Source organism: Oncorhynchus keta, chromosome 11, assembly GCF_023373465.1.
Source record: "Oncorhynchus keta strain PuntledgeMale-10-30-2019 chromosome 11, Oket_V2, whole genome shotgun sequence".
Taxonomy (NCBI): Eukaryota; Metazoa; Chordata; class Actinopteri; order Salmoniformes; family Salmonidae; genus Oncorhynchus; species Oncorhynchus keta.
Window position 1 is genome coordinate 49483756 of NC_068431.1, and position 15751 is coordinate 49499506.

The 15751-nt window shown below is 45.0% G+C and overlaps 1 protein-coding gene across 3 annotated transcripts in view; it reads left to right on the forward strand.

Moving 5' to 3' along the window:
* Positions 1-15751, forward strand: part of LOC118390492 (pro-neuregulin-2, membrane-bound isoform-like) — a 108533-nt gene that overhangs the window by 77073 nt on the left and 15709 nt on the right. For all 3 annotated transcript variants that reach the window (XM_035781114.2, XM_052457397.1, XM_035781116.2), the window contains exon 4: positions 11202-11322. In XM_035781114.2, the coding sequence (XP_035637007.1) occupies positions 11202-11322 (121 nt within the window). The remainder of the gene's footprint in view (positions 1-11201; positions 11323-15751) is intronic.

The window sequence follows — 15751 nt, forward strand, 5'->3', positions numbered from 1 at the left end:
AAAAGGTGATGGGGGGCGCTTTTCTTACCATAAAAGGTGATGATGGGCGTTTTCCATCCGGGGTTGTAGCTCTTTCAAGACCGCACAAATGTAATATGTCTCTGATTTATCAATGAAAACGTATATATGTTGCAAATCCTATAATCTCCACGAACGCCAGAATTTAGTACGATAACTGAGGCCCCTGGTTTTTGGTCTGCTGGGATCTGGTTGGGGCTGGAGTAGGAGCTGGAGTTGTTACGGTGCTCCTGGGCTGGGTCAGGTTGCTTTGGCCTCTCTGTGCTCAGTGACTCCCTCCACTGTTAGTTTGTCCTCTGGCCACGGAGTGGACCAGCACCATCTGCTACCACGCAGCAGTGCTCTGATGTCCAATTTCATGGCCGCCAGAGTGCGTGGGCTGTGCGTGTATTTGGGAGGAACGGAGGGATGAGGCATGGGCGAGGTGTGATCCAGAGTGGACATGCTTCCTTGCGCAGGAAGCACAAAGGGGATACTTTCTCATGGGAACTCCAGTGGATCTAACAAAGAGATGGGGGTATTTTGAATCTGGTTCAGGGTTGCAAAGCCTGCTGCTCTACTACCACTGTTACCAGGGCAAGCTGCTGTGGGAAGGGACAGTGCATTGAACAGGCAATGGGATGGATTTCTGTGTGTATCCAATCCCTGTGCTGCTGTCTGTTGGGGCTGAGGGTGGCACCAGGTTGGGTTGCCCTGCGTTGCGTGGTAATCCCCGGCTAGGCACCCGGCTGGGCTCCAGGGCCGGAAGGTTCATCCTCTTGCTTCTTCCCACCCTCCTCCTTCTCATCCTGGGCCTGGGTGCCTGTCTCCTGCTGCCACACCGGGTGCTAACTCAGGGTTCCACATCCACATGCTCCAAAACCCCCGGTGGCCTGGATCTGAGGAGGGTGAGGAATAGGAGAGTTATCCATTGTCATACACTACAGCTACACCAAACAGAGCAGGGACGGCAGGAGGGACCGCAAATGGGGCCCCTGGGTCCTCCTGAAAGTAGGACACTCTGGGGACCATCCCTCTCCACTGCAGGCCTTTTGCTCCAGCCAACACCTGGCCTGACTATACTCATTCTGCTGCACACCCAACCTGCCCTGACAGTGCCAGCACCCAGCCCCTCCTCCTCCTCAGTATGTTCACTTTGCTTGTTTACATGACTGGCTGTTGTGCAATCGCATGCTGTGGCGCTCTTTGATTTCCTCTTAATGCAGAGATGACTGTGGCAGGCAAGACCAGGCATATCAGCTATGCCGTTGAGAAAGGGCAATAAGAGGCAAGAATATAAATGAAAACATGATGAGAGGTGAGATTAGGATAAAGTTCAGAACGGACTCCATTTTGTATATTTCAAGCACTCCGTCTCTCTCTATCCAGCTGGATGGCCCTTGAAATAATGATGGTCACTTTCCTCTTGAAACAGGCTTTTAGTGAATTATCATTAGTAATGTTCTGTTTATGTGTCTCTCAAATTCTTGGTAGAGATAATGTTCTGTTCTGGCCCTTTGCCGAAACAATGATCGAGTACCCCTCAGGCTGTTGATGGTGGAGCAGTCTCATTGAACTCGGCTCAACTTGTGAAATGTACGAAGACCCACACGATAGATTACGAGCCTTGTTTATATGTGGGAGGTGGGGGGCTGGTTCGCGCGCTATTTTGTGTTTGCAGAGTTTGCGTACGGGATTTTTGATCTGTCAGTGCTGCTGTTTGTTGGAGCGTTATGGTCTTGCTGAGCTTCGCAGCTCCGATATTCCAACAAAAGTACCAGCAGTTAAACCCCCTTTTTTTTTTAACCGCTGCCTTTGAGACAAAGAAGATGCAGCTCATCTCCTGTCCCTCAACCTTACCCACGTACCCAAACACGTCAGACGAGCACCAAACTGGCAACCAGTCATATTATCATTGAGATGCACCACAGGGCACCCCGGTTTCACAAGAGAACCATTGCTACCAAAATGATCTTGTGAACTACTCTACTTAAAAAAAAAAAAAAGTTTTATCAGCAGCTACCATATTATGTATTCGTTTATCTTCCCGTAATAAATGTACCCATGCACAGTGAGGACTGAAATGGAGAGACTCTGGGGAAAGAAAACAGGGATGTTACACATAATGGAAACCACACCGATGCAGGAAGAATGCATGCAGTATAAATTGACCCCTAGCAAAGTGATAAGAGACCCCAGTCCCAGCTGTAACAAGAGACGTGTCTGAAATTCCCAGCCAGGACTGAGGAGGGGGTTTATGTAGGGCTTTCTACTCTGCTGCTGGTATATAGACTTGACTAGCTGTAAAATATGTCTGGGTTTTTGGAGATACATTTGTCAGTTGATGCTTGGGGCTTGCACTTTTGGACCTTTTTCTCTTACCAACCATGTTCTTTCCCACGACCTGGACTTGGTTCATTCCAGTTAAGATGCAGGCTATGATGACTACTGGTGACTTCTATAATCTGACCTGGGTCCCACCTAAACTAGACATCTCAAGTCTCTCCTAGTGTTTTAAGGATTTTGGTTGTCTCGCTATGCTGCGTTCAGAGGTAGAAACATGTTTGTCCTTAGCTGCTTATTCCGTCTTTAATAGCTTCCCAAAACATAACTGAATTACTTCATGCTTTTCACGGAAAAGAGTAATGACCAGAGCCTTATGGAATCTGCTGCTGAGAATATTTAATTACAGTTATTGTCTGCATCTTAGTATTGATTCTTGCTTTACAGCAGTATTTGCATTTGGGAATCATTTCCATACAGTATTTTTTTATTTTATTTTTATTTTTTACACAAGACAATTTCTGGGTTGGTAAAATTTACATTCCTCCACTGACTGTGTGGCCCTAGTGATGAGGACCCTGTTGATGTACTTGAATATACTGTAATTACTCCCAATGGTTGAGTGTTGAGAGGTGCAGAACAGGGCTAGCCTCCGGGAAGAGAGAAGAAGAGAAGAACAAAACGCAGCGGAACAGGGACCTCTCCTTTCATTTTTACGGCCTTTCTTTAGAACCCTATGGAGAGCGCGGAAAGACAGACGTGTTTATGAAGGTTTCCAGATGGCCCCTCTTGCACCCCCAGTCTTTTTTGTCTTCTTCAGTTCTCTGGCCATGAAGGATTCATCAAACTCCGTGGTGAAGCCTGTTGGCCAAACCACTGGGCTTGAGCTAACACTGTGGAAAATCCAGTCGGCACACGACTGGGGAAGAAGAAACCTGAGGTTAATAGACCAGGTAAACTGACCTATAACCCTACGGGAATGAGAGCACATCATCGAACCCAGTCTTAGACGGGGGAACTGACCTTTACTTGGAGTTGGAGGATCAGGACCAGGATGTTCCTCTGCTGAAGAGAGAACTAATGTGGTCATGGGGTTGACTTACTCAGCCACATGGCTACGAAACATGAGAAACCAGGCACATGAGAATAGAGTTGCTCCCTGACTTGGTAAACCGCCACATGCTCTACGGGCTCCAAGGCCAGTGGACACCATTCTGACCCAGCCATGGTTCTGTGAGACAGGAGATACTGACCCAACAATATGGGCATGCTGTACAGAGAGGGAACGCTCCCTATTTCTATCTCTTAGACCCCTCAAACTCAACTCTGGACCTGGAAGCCAGTTCCACTGCATGTGTTCATTGTTCCCCTCTAATCAGGGACTGATTTAGACCTGGGACATCGGGTGGGTGATTCCCCTCTAATCAGGGACTGATTTAGACCTGGGACATCCGGTGCGTTTAATTAATGATCAGGTAGAAACAGAAAACAGCGGGCTCCGGACCTTGTAGGGTAAGAGTCGAATACGCCTGCACTAGACGCTGTGATCAGGATGAAGCGTCTCATTTGTCACCCATTTATAGCAGCCCCATTCCTGGACTGCCTCCTGGGGATAAATGCACATAAAAGCACTGTCAGTGTCTTCTGCTAAAAAGACGACAGCACGCAAGAGGCAAAGAGAGAGAGTGGAGAATATCTTACAATCCAAACTTTCTTAGGTAATGAGAATTGTCCCCCCCCATTTCCTTGTGTTTTGTTGGAAAATAGTGTGGTCCACTTTCTCCCTGTCTTGATCATCAGTTGGCATTGAAGAGAATGCTACTTTATTTAGATGTGTGAGAAGCAGTTGGTTTTCTCTGTGCACTGAGCTGTCTGAGCTCAACATTCCCTCAGACAGGCCGCTGTGAATACCATGCTTCCTCAGCAGGTATTCACAGTACAGTCGACAAGCTCGGGAAAACGTGTCAGAATTCTGGTTGTATGGATAGTGGGTTGGTACAATATTCAACCCTGCACCAGTCAGGACTGGCAGGTTGTCTGTAGCGGGCAGAACAGGAACAGACCTGGCCTCAGCCTCACCATACTGTTACTGAGCTATAACCATCAGACGTTTCAGAGACCTAAAGGCACCTTGACATTTTTTTTTAAATAACACCCAGATTTAGTATTGATTCCGGTTCCTTTTCCCTGAAGGTACTGAATGGTTGTATTGAATAGCTGAATTGCAAGATCAAATGGATTTAAAATCCCCAAAATGATGATATTGTCAGACATGTTGATATACTCTATAAACAATACAGTGCCTTCAGAAAGTATTCACACCCCTTGACTTTTTCCACATTTTGTTGTTTTACAGCCTGAATTTTAAAATATATTCCATTTTGATTTTTTTTTGGGGGTCACTGGCCTACACACCCTATAATGTTAAAGTGGAATTATGTTTTTTTTATTAATAACAAATGAAAAGCTGAAATGTCTTGAGTCAATAAGTATTCAACCCCTTTGTTATGGAAAGCATAAATAAGTTCAGGAGTAAAAATGTGCTTAACAAGTCACATAATAAGTTGCATGGACTCACTCTGTGTGCAATAATAGTGTTAAATATGATTGATGGACTACTATCTCTGTACCCCACACATGGGGGCGGCAGCGTAGCCTATTGGTTAGAGCGTTGGACTAGTAATCGGAAGGTTGCGAGTTCAAACCCCGAGCTGACAAGGTACAAATCTGTCGTTCTGCCCCTGAACAGGCAGTTAACCCACTGTTCCCAGGCCGTCATTGAAAATAAGAATGTGTTCTTAACTGACTTGCCTGGTTAAATAAAGGTAAAATAAAAAAATAAAATACAAGTATCTGTAAGGTCCCTCAATAGAGTAGTCAATTTCAAACACATTTTCAACCACAAAGACCTGGTAGGTTTTCCAATGCTTCACAAGGAAGGGCACCTATTGGTAGATGGGTACACAACAAATAACCGACATTGAATATCCCTTTGAGCATGAATGGCGTATCAATCCACCCAGTCACTACAAAGATGCATAACTCAGTTGCCGTACAGGAAAGAAACCGCTTAGAGATTTCACCATGGGGCCAATAGTGGCTTTAAAACACTTTGTTTTCTCCTATCACAGCTATTAAACTCTGAGGATGGATCAGCAACATTGTAGTCGCTCCACAATACTAACCTAAATGACAAAGTGAAAAGGACGCCTGTACAGAATAAAACATATTCAAAAAACATGCATCCTGTTTGCAACAAAGCACTAAAGTAAAACTGCAAATTAAAAATTGCAAATAAATTAACTTCATGCCCTGAATATAAAGCGTTATGTTTGAGGCAAACACAACACATCACTTAGCACCACTCTTCATATTTTCAAGTTATGGGTATGCTTGTCATTGGCAAGGACTAGGGAGATTTGTAGGATAAAAATAAACGGAATTGAGCTCAGCACAGGCAAAATCGTTCAAAAACCTTGTTCAGTCTGCTTTCCACCAGACACTGGGAGATGCATTTCAAGCAGGACAACAACCTAAAACACAAGGATAAATCTCAACTGGAGTTGCTTACCAAGACGACATTGAATATTCCTGAGTGGCCAAGTTAAATTTAAAACATTTTTTTTTTACCCGCTTTTTCTCCCCAATTTCGTGGTATCCAATTGTTAGTAGCTACTATCTTGTCTCATCGCTACAACTCCCGTACGGGCTCGGGAGAGACGAAGGTCGAAAGTCATGCGTCCTCCGATACACAACCCAACCATGCCGTACTGCTTCTTAACACAGCTCGCATCCAACCCGGAAGCCAGCCGCACCAATGTGTCGGAGGAAACACCGTGCACCAGGCAACCTTGGTTAGCGCCCACTGCGCCCGGCCCGCCACAGGAGTCGCTGGTGCGCGATGAGACAAGGACATCCCTACCGGCCAAACCCTCCCTAACCCGGACGACGCTAGGCCAATTGTGCGTCGCCCCACGGACCTCCCGGTCGCGGCCGGTTACGACAGAGCCTGGGCGCGAACCCAGAGTCTCTGGTGGCGCCACCCGGGAGGCCCCCCAAGTTCCAGTTTGGACTTAAATCTACTTGTTATAGATTTTCAAGACCTGAAAAGGTCTACTTTTTTTTTCTCCATGCTTTTGCGAAATGAGCTTTCCTCCTTCACTGATTATCAAAGGCACTTAAATCGCCTACAATCCAATAACCCAACATTGCGACTAATAAAACATCCAATTGGTGTTTAGTCGTCTATAGAAGGGTTCGTAATGAAGAATGGAGCGCTCCTGGATGACGTTAACGGTATTAACGTGAGGAAGTATTACTCAACTGTCTACATTGATCATCACAGGTAGGCAAGGACATATTTGGTGTTCTACACTAATTCAGTCAGACGCTGAATGTATTCCACAGACACAGTACGGTGCAAAATGCACACGCTGTCTGACTCATTATAGTCACTTCCCGCGAACAGCACAGTTTGTGTCACCATACAAAACAGTTAGTTATTTGTCCGAATAAACGTTTTCTCGTAAATCACAATTACACATTTCAGATCCTCTCTCAGAAGAGTCTAAGGTGTAATTCAGCCATCTTTATGTCAATATCAATTCATTTCTGGAAAACAGTTGAAGTACCTTACTGTGATTGATTGTTTTCAATTAAAATGGTAAAATGATAAAAAGCTTCTTAGCTAAATGCAATTTCTCAATTTTGCTAGGACTGTCTGGGAGTACTCTGAGAGAGGCTCCTAATTGGAGGGATGTGTAACCTGACAACTATCAGAAAGGAAACTTTTTGTTATTGTTATTTTTAAACTCTAAAAAAAAAACACGTAGCCAAACATAGCGGACATTTCTGTCAGTCTTTTCCAACAGCTCTTACACTAAACGGGCATTAACACCATTTTCACAATCTCACAGTATTCTTCCAAACTCATAGTGTGGAAATGCATGTATAAAAAACAGGACAAATGAAGCTTTTGACTGCACTGGGCCTTTTAAGTCGACAAGTAAATAAGAGAATAGTTTGATAAAACAGACGAGGGAGCGTGTGAGAGAGTGATTTAAAAAAAATAAACAAAGCTGTCTTTTATTAAGAGACAAGTGCTTTCGCCCACTTGCGACAATTAAGTTTAATATGCAGTGGTTAACCTACGTCATTAGTTCCCCTCACAGATAAACAAGTATTAGAGCCTGGGTACTGTAAACTCACTCCTTCCTGGCACGGACACCTTCGCTCCTCTGACAGACAGCACTATACACGCTCTGCTACAGCTGGACCTGGGCCAACGGGCGCCTCTCCATGTATGAATTGAGCGAGCTGTGAGAACACTATTATTAGCAAAGTGTACAGTGCTTTTGTTCTAGGATGTTTTCTTCCGATTCCCTGCCATGTCATGCAATGGATAGTGAGTGAGTTAACTAGAGAGTTGAGGGGCCAGGGGGGCTACAGGTACAATTTGTCCTTCGCAGAATCTGTTACTGTATGATTTGCTGCAACAGGTTTCTGCAATGCATTGTGCACTTTCTGAGAACGTATTTGCAAAGCTTTGTGCGCTTTCGGAGAAAAAGCATTCCTGTTGAGTTGGCAGATTTCCCCCCCCCCCATTTATTGAAAACAGTTCCTGCAAATATGTGTCTTTTTGCTTTAGAATAGGTTACATGTGCTATCCAACAGAACATGTGCAACGTATTCAGGGCTAAGTTCAAATGGATGTTTAGTTGACCACAGATGTGCAACGGCCTTGTTCATCACACGCTGATCACACCAATCACAGGTCAGGTTGGCAGCAATGTCTTTCTCTCCGTCTCCTTCTTTCTCATCCTCTACCTATGTATCCCTCTATGTATGCCAATAGTGATCATTGAAATCAATAGCTGGAATGAATGAGGTCAACGTGTGGACAACACCGTGACGACATGTGATGCAGCAGTGTGTGTGTGTGTGTGTGTGTGTGTGTGTGTGTGTGTGTGTGTGTGTGTGTTCGTTCGTGCATGCATGCATGCGTGTCTGGTGCGTGTGTTGTGTAATATTGTTTTCACCATGGCCACCACAGCACCAACTGAATTTACTACGTATCAAGTTACTGCAAGCAGGAATTTAATTTGGGTAGGTCTTTTGATAAGTGAATTGAGTTAGTATTGCAAGTATACCAATGTACTGTTTTACAAAACCCGTTACTAGCCTACGGATATTGTTGCACTCGCTTTGTACAGGGGTTGGATGCACATATGCCCAGGAGACAGCAATTTACCAGGTTAAAGGGCTTACCGAGCTTAAACCTCTTGGTCGGCTAGTCCAAGTGGATTATTACTTGTTCAGATGGTGATGAAACATAAATATGTACAAAAAAGGAAACATGACAAAAGGCATGGCCAAACTAAAAACTCAAAAACAAACTAAACAAAACCAGCAGCCTCATGACTTGCCAGCTGGGACGCTGACTGACGATCACCTGATGTGCTTATCAACCAGGCTCGGCACCCGGACAAGGTTGCTGCTGCCCCCTGGGGGAATGGAGTGTGGACGTGTTACCTCGATGGTGTGTTTGTCTATGTCTGAACACTAACCGTGACCCCCCATATCATAACAATACTGTATGTACAGAAGTAGGCTACACATTCACAAGTATGTATTTGTCAATCAACCTCCAATTTTGGCAAACACAAACATGTTGTCACACCCCAGCAAGGTGCGGGGTTGAAATCTATTCAGTGTACAGAGGCTACATCCCAACGTTTGACAGAGGAGTCCTCCCTCTTCTCCCTCTTCTCCTTGCCCAGTCCTGCCACTCCTCAGGCCTCATCCCAAAACCTCTTAGCACTATTTACATAACAGTGGAGGATTAGTCGGCATGACATTTAGGCCATTTCATTCCAGAGATCTGAATCAAGGGATAAACAGGGACTCCTACGCTCTTCAGGGGGGAAATATTTATCTTTGCACAGAGAGCGTCTTGAGTCCGTGTCAACACTACTGAGAGACACAATGTAATTCTTGGAAGGAAAGATGGCACCGTTTTATGTGGAGGATGAGTGATTGAATGAGAAGTGAGTGTTTTATGTCTTGGTATTGTGTATAAAATCACAAAAGAGCAACTGGTTGACCACGCCATCTGGAGTGGAAAGTTCCTGCACCTGTCTCTATGTGCCGCCTTCATTGCATACAGTACAAGTATATACAGTACCAGTCAAAAGTTTGGACACACTTACTCATTCAAGGGTTTTTCTTTATTTGATTTTTTTTACTATCTTCTACATTGTAGAATAATAGTGAAGACATCAAAACTATGAAATAACCCATAGAATCGTGCAGTAACCAAAACAAGTGTTAAACAAATACATGTATTTTATATTTGAGATTCTTCAAAGTAGCCACCCTTTGCCTTGAGGAACACTCTTGGCATTCTCTCAACCAGGTTCATCAGGAATCACCTGGAATGCATTTCGATTCAAACAGGTGTGCCTTGTTAAAAGTACATTTGTGGGATTTCTTTCCTTCCTAATGTGTTTGAGCCAATCAATTGTGTTGTGACAAGGTAGGGATGGTATACAGAAGATAGGACAATTTGGTAAAAGACCAAGTCCATATTATGGCAAGAACAGCTCAAATAAGCAAAGAGAAAAAACAGTCCATCATTAATTTAAGACATGAAGGTCAGTCAATCTGGAAAATGTCAAGAACTTTGAAAGTTTCTTCAAGTGCAGTTGTAAAAACTATCAAGCGCTATGATGAAACTGGCTCTCATGAGGACCACCACAGGAAAGGAAGACCTGCTGCAGAGGACATGTTCATTAGAGTTAACTACACTTCAGATTACAGCCCAAATAAATTCTTCACAGAGTTCAAGTAACAGACACATCTCGACATCAACTGTTCAGAGGAGACTGCGTGAATCAGGCCTTCATGGTCGAATTTCTGAAAAGAAACCACTACTAAAGGACACCAATAAGAAGAAGAGACTTGCTTGGGCCAAGAAACACAATGGACATTAAACTGGTGGAAATCTGTGAATCAAAATTTGAGATTTTTGGTTCCAACCACTGTGTTTTTGTGATACTCTGTGTATGTGAACATATGATCTCTGCATCTGTGGTTCCCACAGTGAAGCATGGAGGAGGATGTGTGACTGTGTGGGAGTGCTTTGCTGGTGACACTGTGATTTATTTATAATTCATTGCACACTTAACCGGCATGGCTACAACCGCATTCTGCAGCAATATGCCATCCCATCTGGTTTGCTCTTAGTGGGACTATCATTTGTTTGTCAACAGGACAATGACCCAAAACAGACCTCCAGGCTGTGTAAGGGCTATTTGACCAAGAAGGAGAGTGATGGAGTGCTGCATCAGATGACCTGGCCTCCACAATCACCCAACCTCAACCCAATTGAGATGGTTTGGGATGAGTTGGGCCCCAGAGTGAAGAGAAAGCAGCCAACAAGTGCTCAGCATATGTGGGAAATCTTTCAAGACTGTTGGAAAAGCATTCCTCATGAAGCTGGTTGAGAGAATGACAAGAGTGTGCAAAGCTGTCATGAAGGCAAAGGGTGGCTATTTTGAAGAATCAAAAATTGTATTTATTTGATTTAACACCTTTTTTATTTTTTTAATTTTTTTTTTACCTCATGATTCCATGTGTGTTATTTCATAGTTTATGTCTTCAATATTATTCTACAATGTAGAAAATAGTCCAAATACAGAAAAACCCTTGGAAAAAACCTTTGCCTGCTCGTGTATATTGTAGCATGTTCCGCACTGTGTTTCTACTCTTCTACCTAAGTCCCCCGAATGGAGCCGTCTTAGTTTCAAGTATTATTTAGATGACAGAATGTACATTGTACTCTACTCCAGTAACAGAGCTCTAACTGCCTATAGTACTCTTATGTCTGTGTTGCTAACATGTCGCTCTTTCTTCCTCGACAGTAACCACCACACTATCGCCAGGCTCGGGCCACGCCAGAAGATGCAACGACACCGAGAAGGATTACTGCGTGAACGGCGGCGACTGCTACTTTATACATGGTATCAATCAGCTCTCCTGCAAGTGAGTCCTCGCCGCTATTTCTGAACTCGTCCCATGGCAACATTTTGAATTCTACTTGGACAGTTGTCTTTTTGTTTTTCCAGTCGCTGTCTCCTTGTGCTCTTGTAATGACAGATCGATTGCAGGATCAAGACTCCGGTCATGTCAAGTGATTTTCTAACCCTCTCTTAGCAGAGGCCTTTTTTCTATCCCCTTCGTATGGTTGTAATCTCCCTTTATACCCCCCCTCCCCTCCCCTCCCATCCACCTTCCAGCCCCCTCTCTCTTACAGGAGGCCCGGCATAGCTGAGGATTACAGGAAGGCATTGCCAGTATGTGCAGATGTCTATTGTAAGGGTTTGTGTCTCTTTCATGTATACTTTGGTTGCTGATAAGGAGGCTAGATTGTGGTCTGCTCGTCGTTCTCAGCCCACGTTTGGCGTGCAGGAGCCTCGCACATGAAAAGGCCTTTTTTATAAATGTCATGATTCACTGGTAGTGTAAGGAACAAATATTTACGCCAGTCGGAGGCCTCTAGCGAGCTAAATAGGATCGTTGCTTACATCCAAAGACCTTTTGAAAAGAGGGCCAGATGTACAACACTGGTTTTAAATCAAGTGCGCTAAGGACTTTTTTTGTTTTTGGAAGATAAATGTTTTTCTGTTGATTGTGGAAGTGGCCACGGGGAACTGATTGACCTTTTTCTCGGGGTCAGATTCTGATTTGCGTGTGTACCGGATGGGCTAGCTATATGCTAGTGTGAGCATGTTGATTTGCCTTGGACATGTGTAGGTGTGCAGCAGCTGTGGTAAAACAGCATATGCAAGAGTGTACACGGAGTACATGCCTTTTGTACACTGGGTGTCGTCTTTGCGGCCGTCTCAGGACAGGTGAATGTTTACGGCACGGTCATCCTGCGTAGCAACAGTTTGCGTCAATATCACAGCTTGTGCCAGGGGAAGAGTGTGTGTGGGTGGGGGGGGGGGGCTGTTGTGTTCTTCATCTCTATAATTACGCTATCACATCCTATTATAGTGAGCGTTGGTCCATTTATGTAAATATCATATATGCTTCCACGTTGGGTCTACGGTGGAGAATGGCACGGAGGTCCACTGGCCAGCCACTGTGTGTGTGTGTTCAGCTGGCCCCAGGAACACTGTTCGGCAAGCAGTGCTGCGTGGCTGCAACAGCCATTCAATAAGCTGTGTACAAATTGGAGGGAGCAATAATTCAATTGCTGCAGCTAACTGACTCCCGGTCGAGGCACGGGTCCAGAAAAGTTGAATAATGCAGGGGAGGCCTGCGGGGAATTGTTGCCCCCAAAGCCATCTCATTCAATATAGGCCAGGCTTCAGCGGGTATTTACTCACCATCTGAACAAGTCCAGCCGACAGCTGGCCCTGTTTTTATGCCCTTCACTTTGAAGTATAAAGTTCTTTAGCGGGAAGAAAAAGTTTAACGAATGACCCTGAGGGTAATTATTTCCCTGACATGTAGCGCCGGGTTTCATAATACACAATATCGGCCACATCAGCAATGTCTGCTCGATAAGGATTCCTGCAAGTCGGGGACAACCACAGACATGAACAGTGAATGGCATGAATCAGGATAGTGCAGAGCTCTCAACAGAGCTTGTGTACTCTATAGGTTGGAGGTACTGTACGTAACGGATGTGAAACGGCTAGCTTAGTTAGCGGTGCGCGCTAAATAGCGTTTCAATCGGTTACGTCACTTGCTCTGAGACCTTGAAGTAGTAGTTCCCCTTGCTCTGCAAGGGCCGCGGCTTTTGTGGAGCGATGGGTAACGATGCTTCGTGGGTGACTGTTGTCGATGTGTGCAGAAGGTCCCTGGTTCGCGCCCGGGTATGGGCGAGGGGACGGACGTAAAGTTATTCTGTTACATGTACATGGAAGACTGACCAGGCCATTATTCTTCATGAAGGATACGGGACTCGCTAAGGAGAACACTCTTCAGATAGCTGACTGCTAACTGCCTTTGGGTTCAATACTGTGTCTTTTAGTCTAAGGGGTTTGTTTTGCCTAAATGCTAGTCAGCTATGTGTATGGGCTTGCTTGGTTTATGTTGACAGAATATATGTAATCATGTTTAAACACTCAAACCTATATTGATTTGTCACAATATGTGCTCTATCAGTGTGTTCTTTTATGAGGACAGATTTTAACATTTGTTGATTTTACCGTGACAGAGCATTGTTCCGAGCCATTTCTCCAGAAGCCTTTGTTGTGTGTTCCCCAGGTTAACATATCACTCAGCATGGGTAATTTGGCATGGAACAGCATAATACTCCTGGGAGGCATTTTATAAATCTCCTAAATCATGAGGAATTGCCTCTATTGGATTGGCGGCTCCGTTGGTGGAGAGAGAGTGTGAAATGCTGGCGCTGCTCAATGAACTGCACATCCTGATTTGATGAGGGAGGCAGAGGAGACAAACGGAGAAGAATAGAATGATCGCGAGAGGGGCCGCTGCAGCGTTTTGATTAAGTGGACAGGTGTCCCCAGAAGAATGGTTGTGGTGAGTTGAGAGCAAACTCAACAGGTCTTTCCAACATGAGACGTGACACTGTAACTCTGTGAGTCAACTGTCTTGACCCAATTAAATGCACTCCCCGAACCAGGCGGGTAGGAATGGGAAGGAATGGCATGGCCGGTGGAGCCTCCTGCTTTAAAAAGAAACGTTTGTCTTAGTAAAGTTCAAAATATGTAACAGACTGATTGCTCTTCTACACGTGACCCAAGATGGAGGGCTCTTTTGCAACCCCATGTGGAGAAGGAAGGTCAAGAGGGTAGAAAGAGAGAAAGCAAGGGGGATGGTGTGATTAGTGGGGGTTGTTTTCGTCCCTGTGGATTGACACCCCCCCCCCCCACCACCACCTCCCCATGGGGCACTTGAGCTCACATGTACATTGTAAACTTGACATTTTTTTTGGTTTGTTTCCACCATTGTTTTTCACTGCCATATACATGTATGTTTATTGTATGTATGTGTGTGTGTGTGTGTGTGTATATATGTATGTGTGTGTGTGTGTATATATGTATGTGTGTGTGTGTGTGCATTTATAGTGATTATTATTTTATTTTGCTACAGCAAATAGTGTCTTATAAGCCCAGGTGAGCTGGGCAACCTGAAAAGCCATGACCCTATAATAAAATCTATCAAATCATGTAGGCCCACCCCTCTGGCACCCTCCATCAGGGCAACATTGTTTCCATGACCTCTGACCTGTCAGTTAAAGCCTGTCTGAAGAGAGACTGGGATGCTTCTGTCTTTTGAACAGTGTACCCTCCTACTCACTGCCTAGCCATGTTTTAATCTGGCTGTTTTATAAAGTGCCATCCAATGCAGAGGCACAGTTTTGTTATTGAAGTGATGGTTAACTCCAGAATCCGGATGTTTTCAGCGCTTCAAGAGTTGCCTAATGTTGAGATTGAGTCCATGTGCCACGGGGTCTGTTATTCGAATCAGCTATATGCCTCGATCCCAATTTTTCCTTTTTGCGATGCGTCCAAGTTCCTGATTATTAACCAACAGATGCCGTTGGGTACTACTGCTGCAGTCTGTTTGCATAAGAGCTGGCGTGGGGTGGAAATGTTGCCTTCGTGAGTGGAAATGTTCCCGCAAGTGTTCATGTGTTTGAACTCACGGCACTGTTGATTGTTAAAAGGTACAGCTAAAACTAGGATTGTAGAGAGAACCGTTGGGGAAAAGACGCCCTCCTGGTCAACCGTCTTCTGTTCAGCAAGAGACATTCCACCCTTGTCGAGCGACAGTGATTGCTAACCCAATTAATTTACTAAGCAAGTAAACCAAAAACCTAGCAATGTTTTTGTAATGTCTAGCACACTGAAGCAGTCGGATGCAGGTAGAAGAACGTTTCTGCCCCACCATAATATTGCATATTGTAATATAACCTCTTCACCAGTAACGTGTATACAGTTCACTGCTGAGTTCACTGCTGAGTTCACTGCTGTGTTTTCCATATTACGTTGTACCTCTCCTCCTCCCTCCCCCAGATGTCCGGATGGATACTTCGGCCCGCGGTGCTTGCAGACTGAGCCGTTACGATTGCGCATGCCCAATCCTTACAGAAGTATGTTCACATGACACCCACAGCTGAGAACAGAGCCACGGTTGTCACGGGGTTACCTCTATAGTCCCCTCCCTTCCTTCCTTCCCTCCTCCTCCTCCTCCCTCTCAGGTCAACCAAAGCTGTGGGTGGTGTGCGGCACAGTGGTGTCACCAGTGGGATCACTCTGCTTCTACTGTCCCTGGTGTTGCTGCGGTTCTAACTCTGTGTTTTTCTGCTTCTCTCTTTCTTTGTCTCTCTCTCTCTCTCTCTCTCTCTCTCTCTCTATCGTTCTCCCTTCATCTCCTCCCCGTCTCTTGTGCATATCCTCTCCTCTCGACACCCCCCCACCCCCACCCCCAC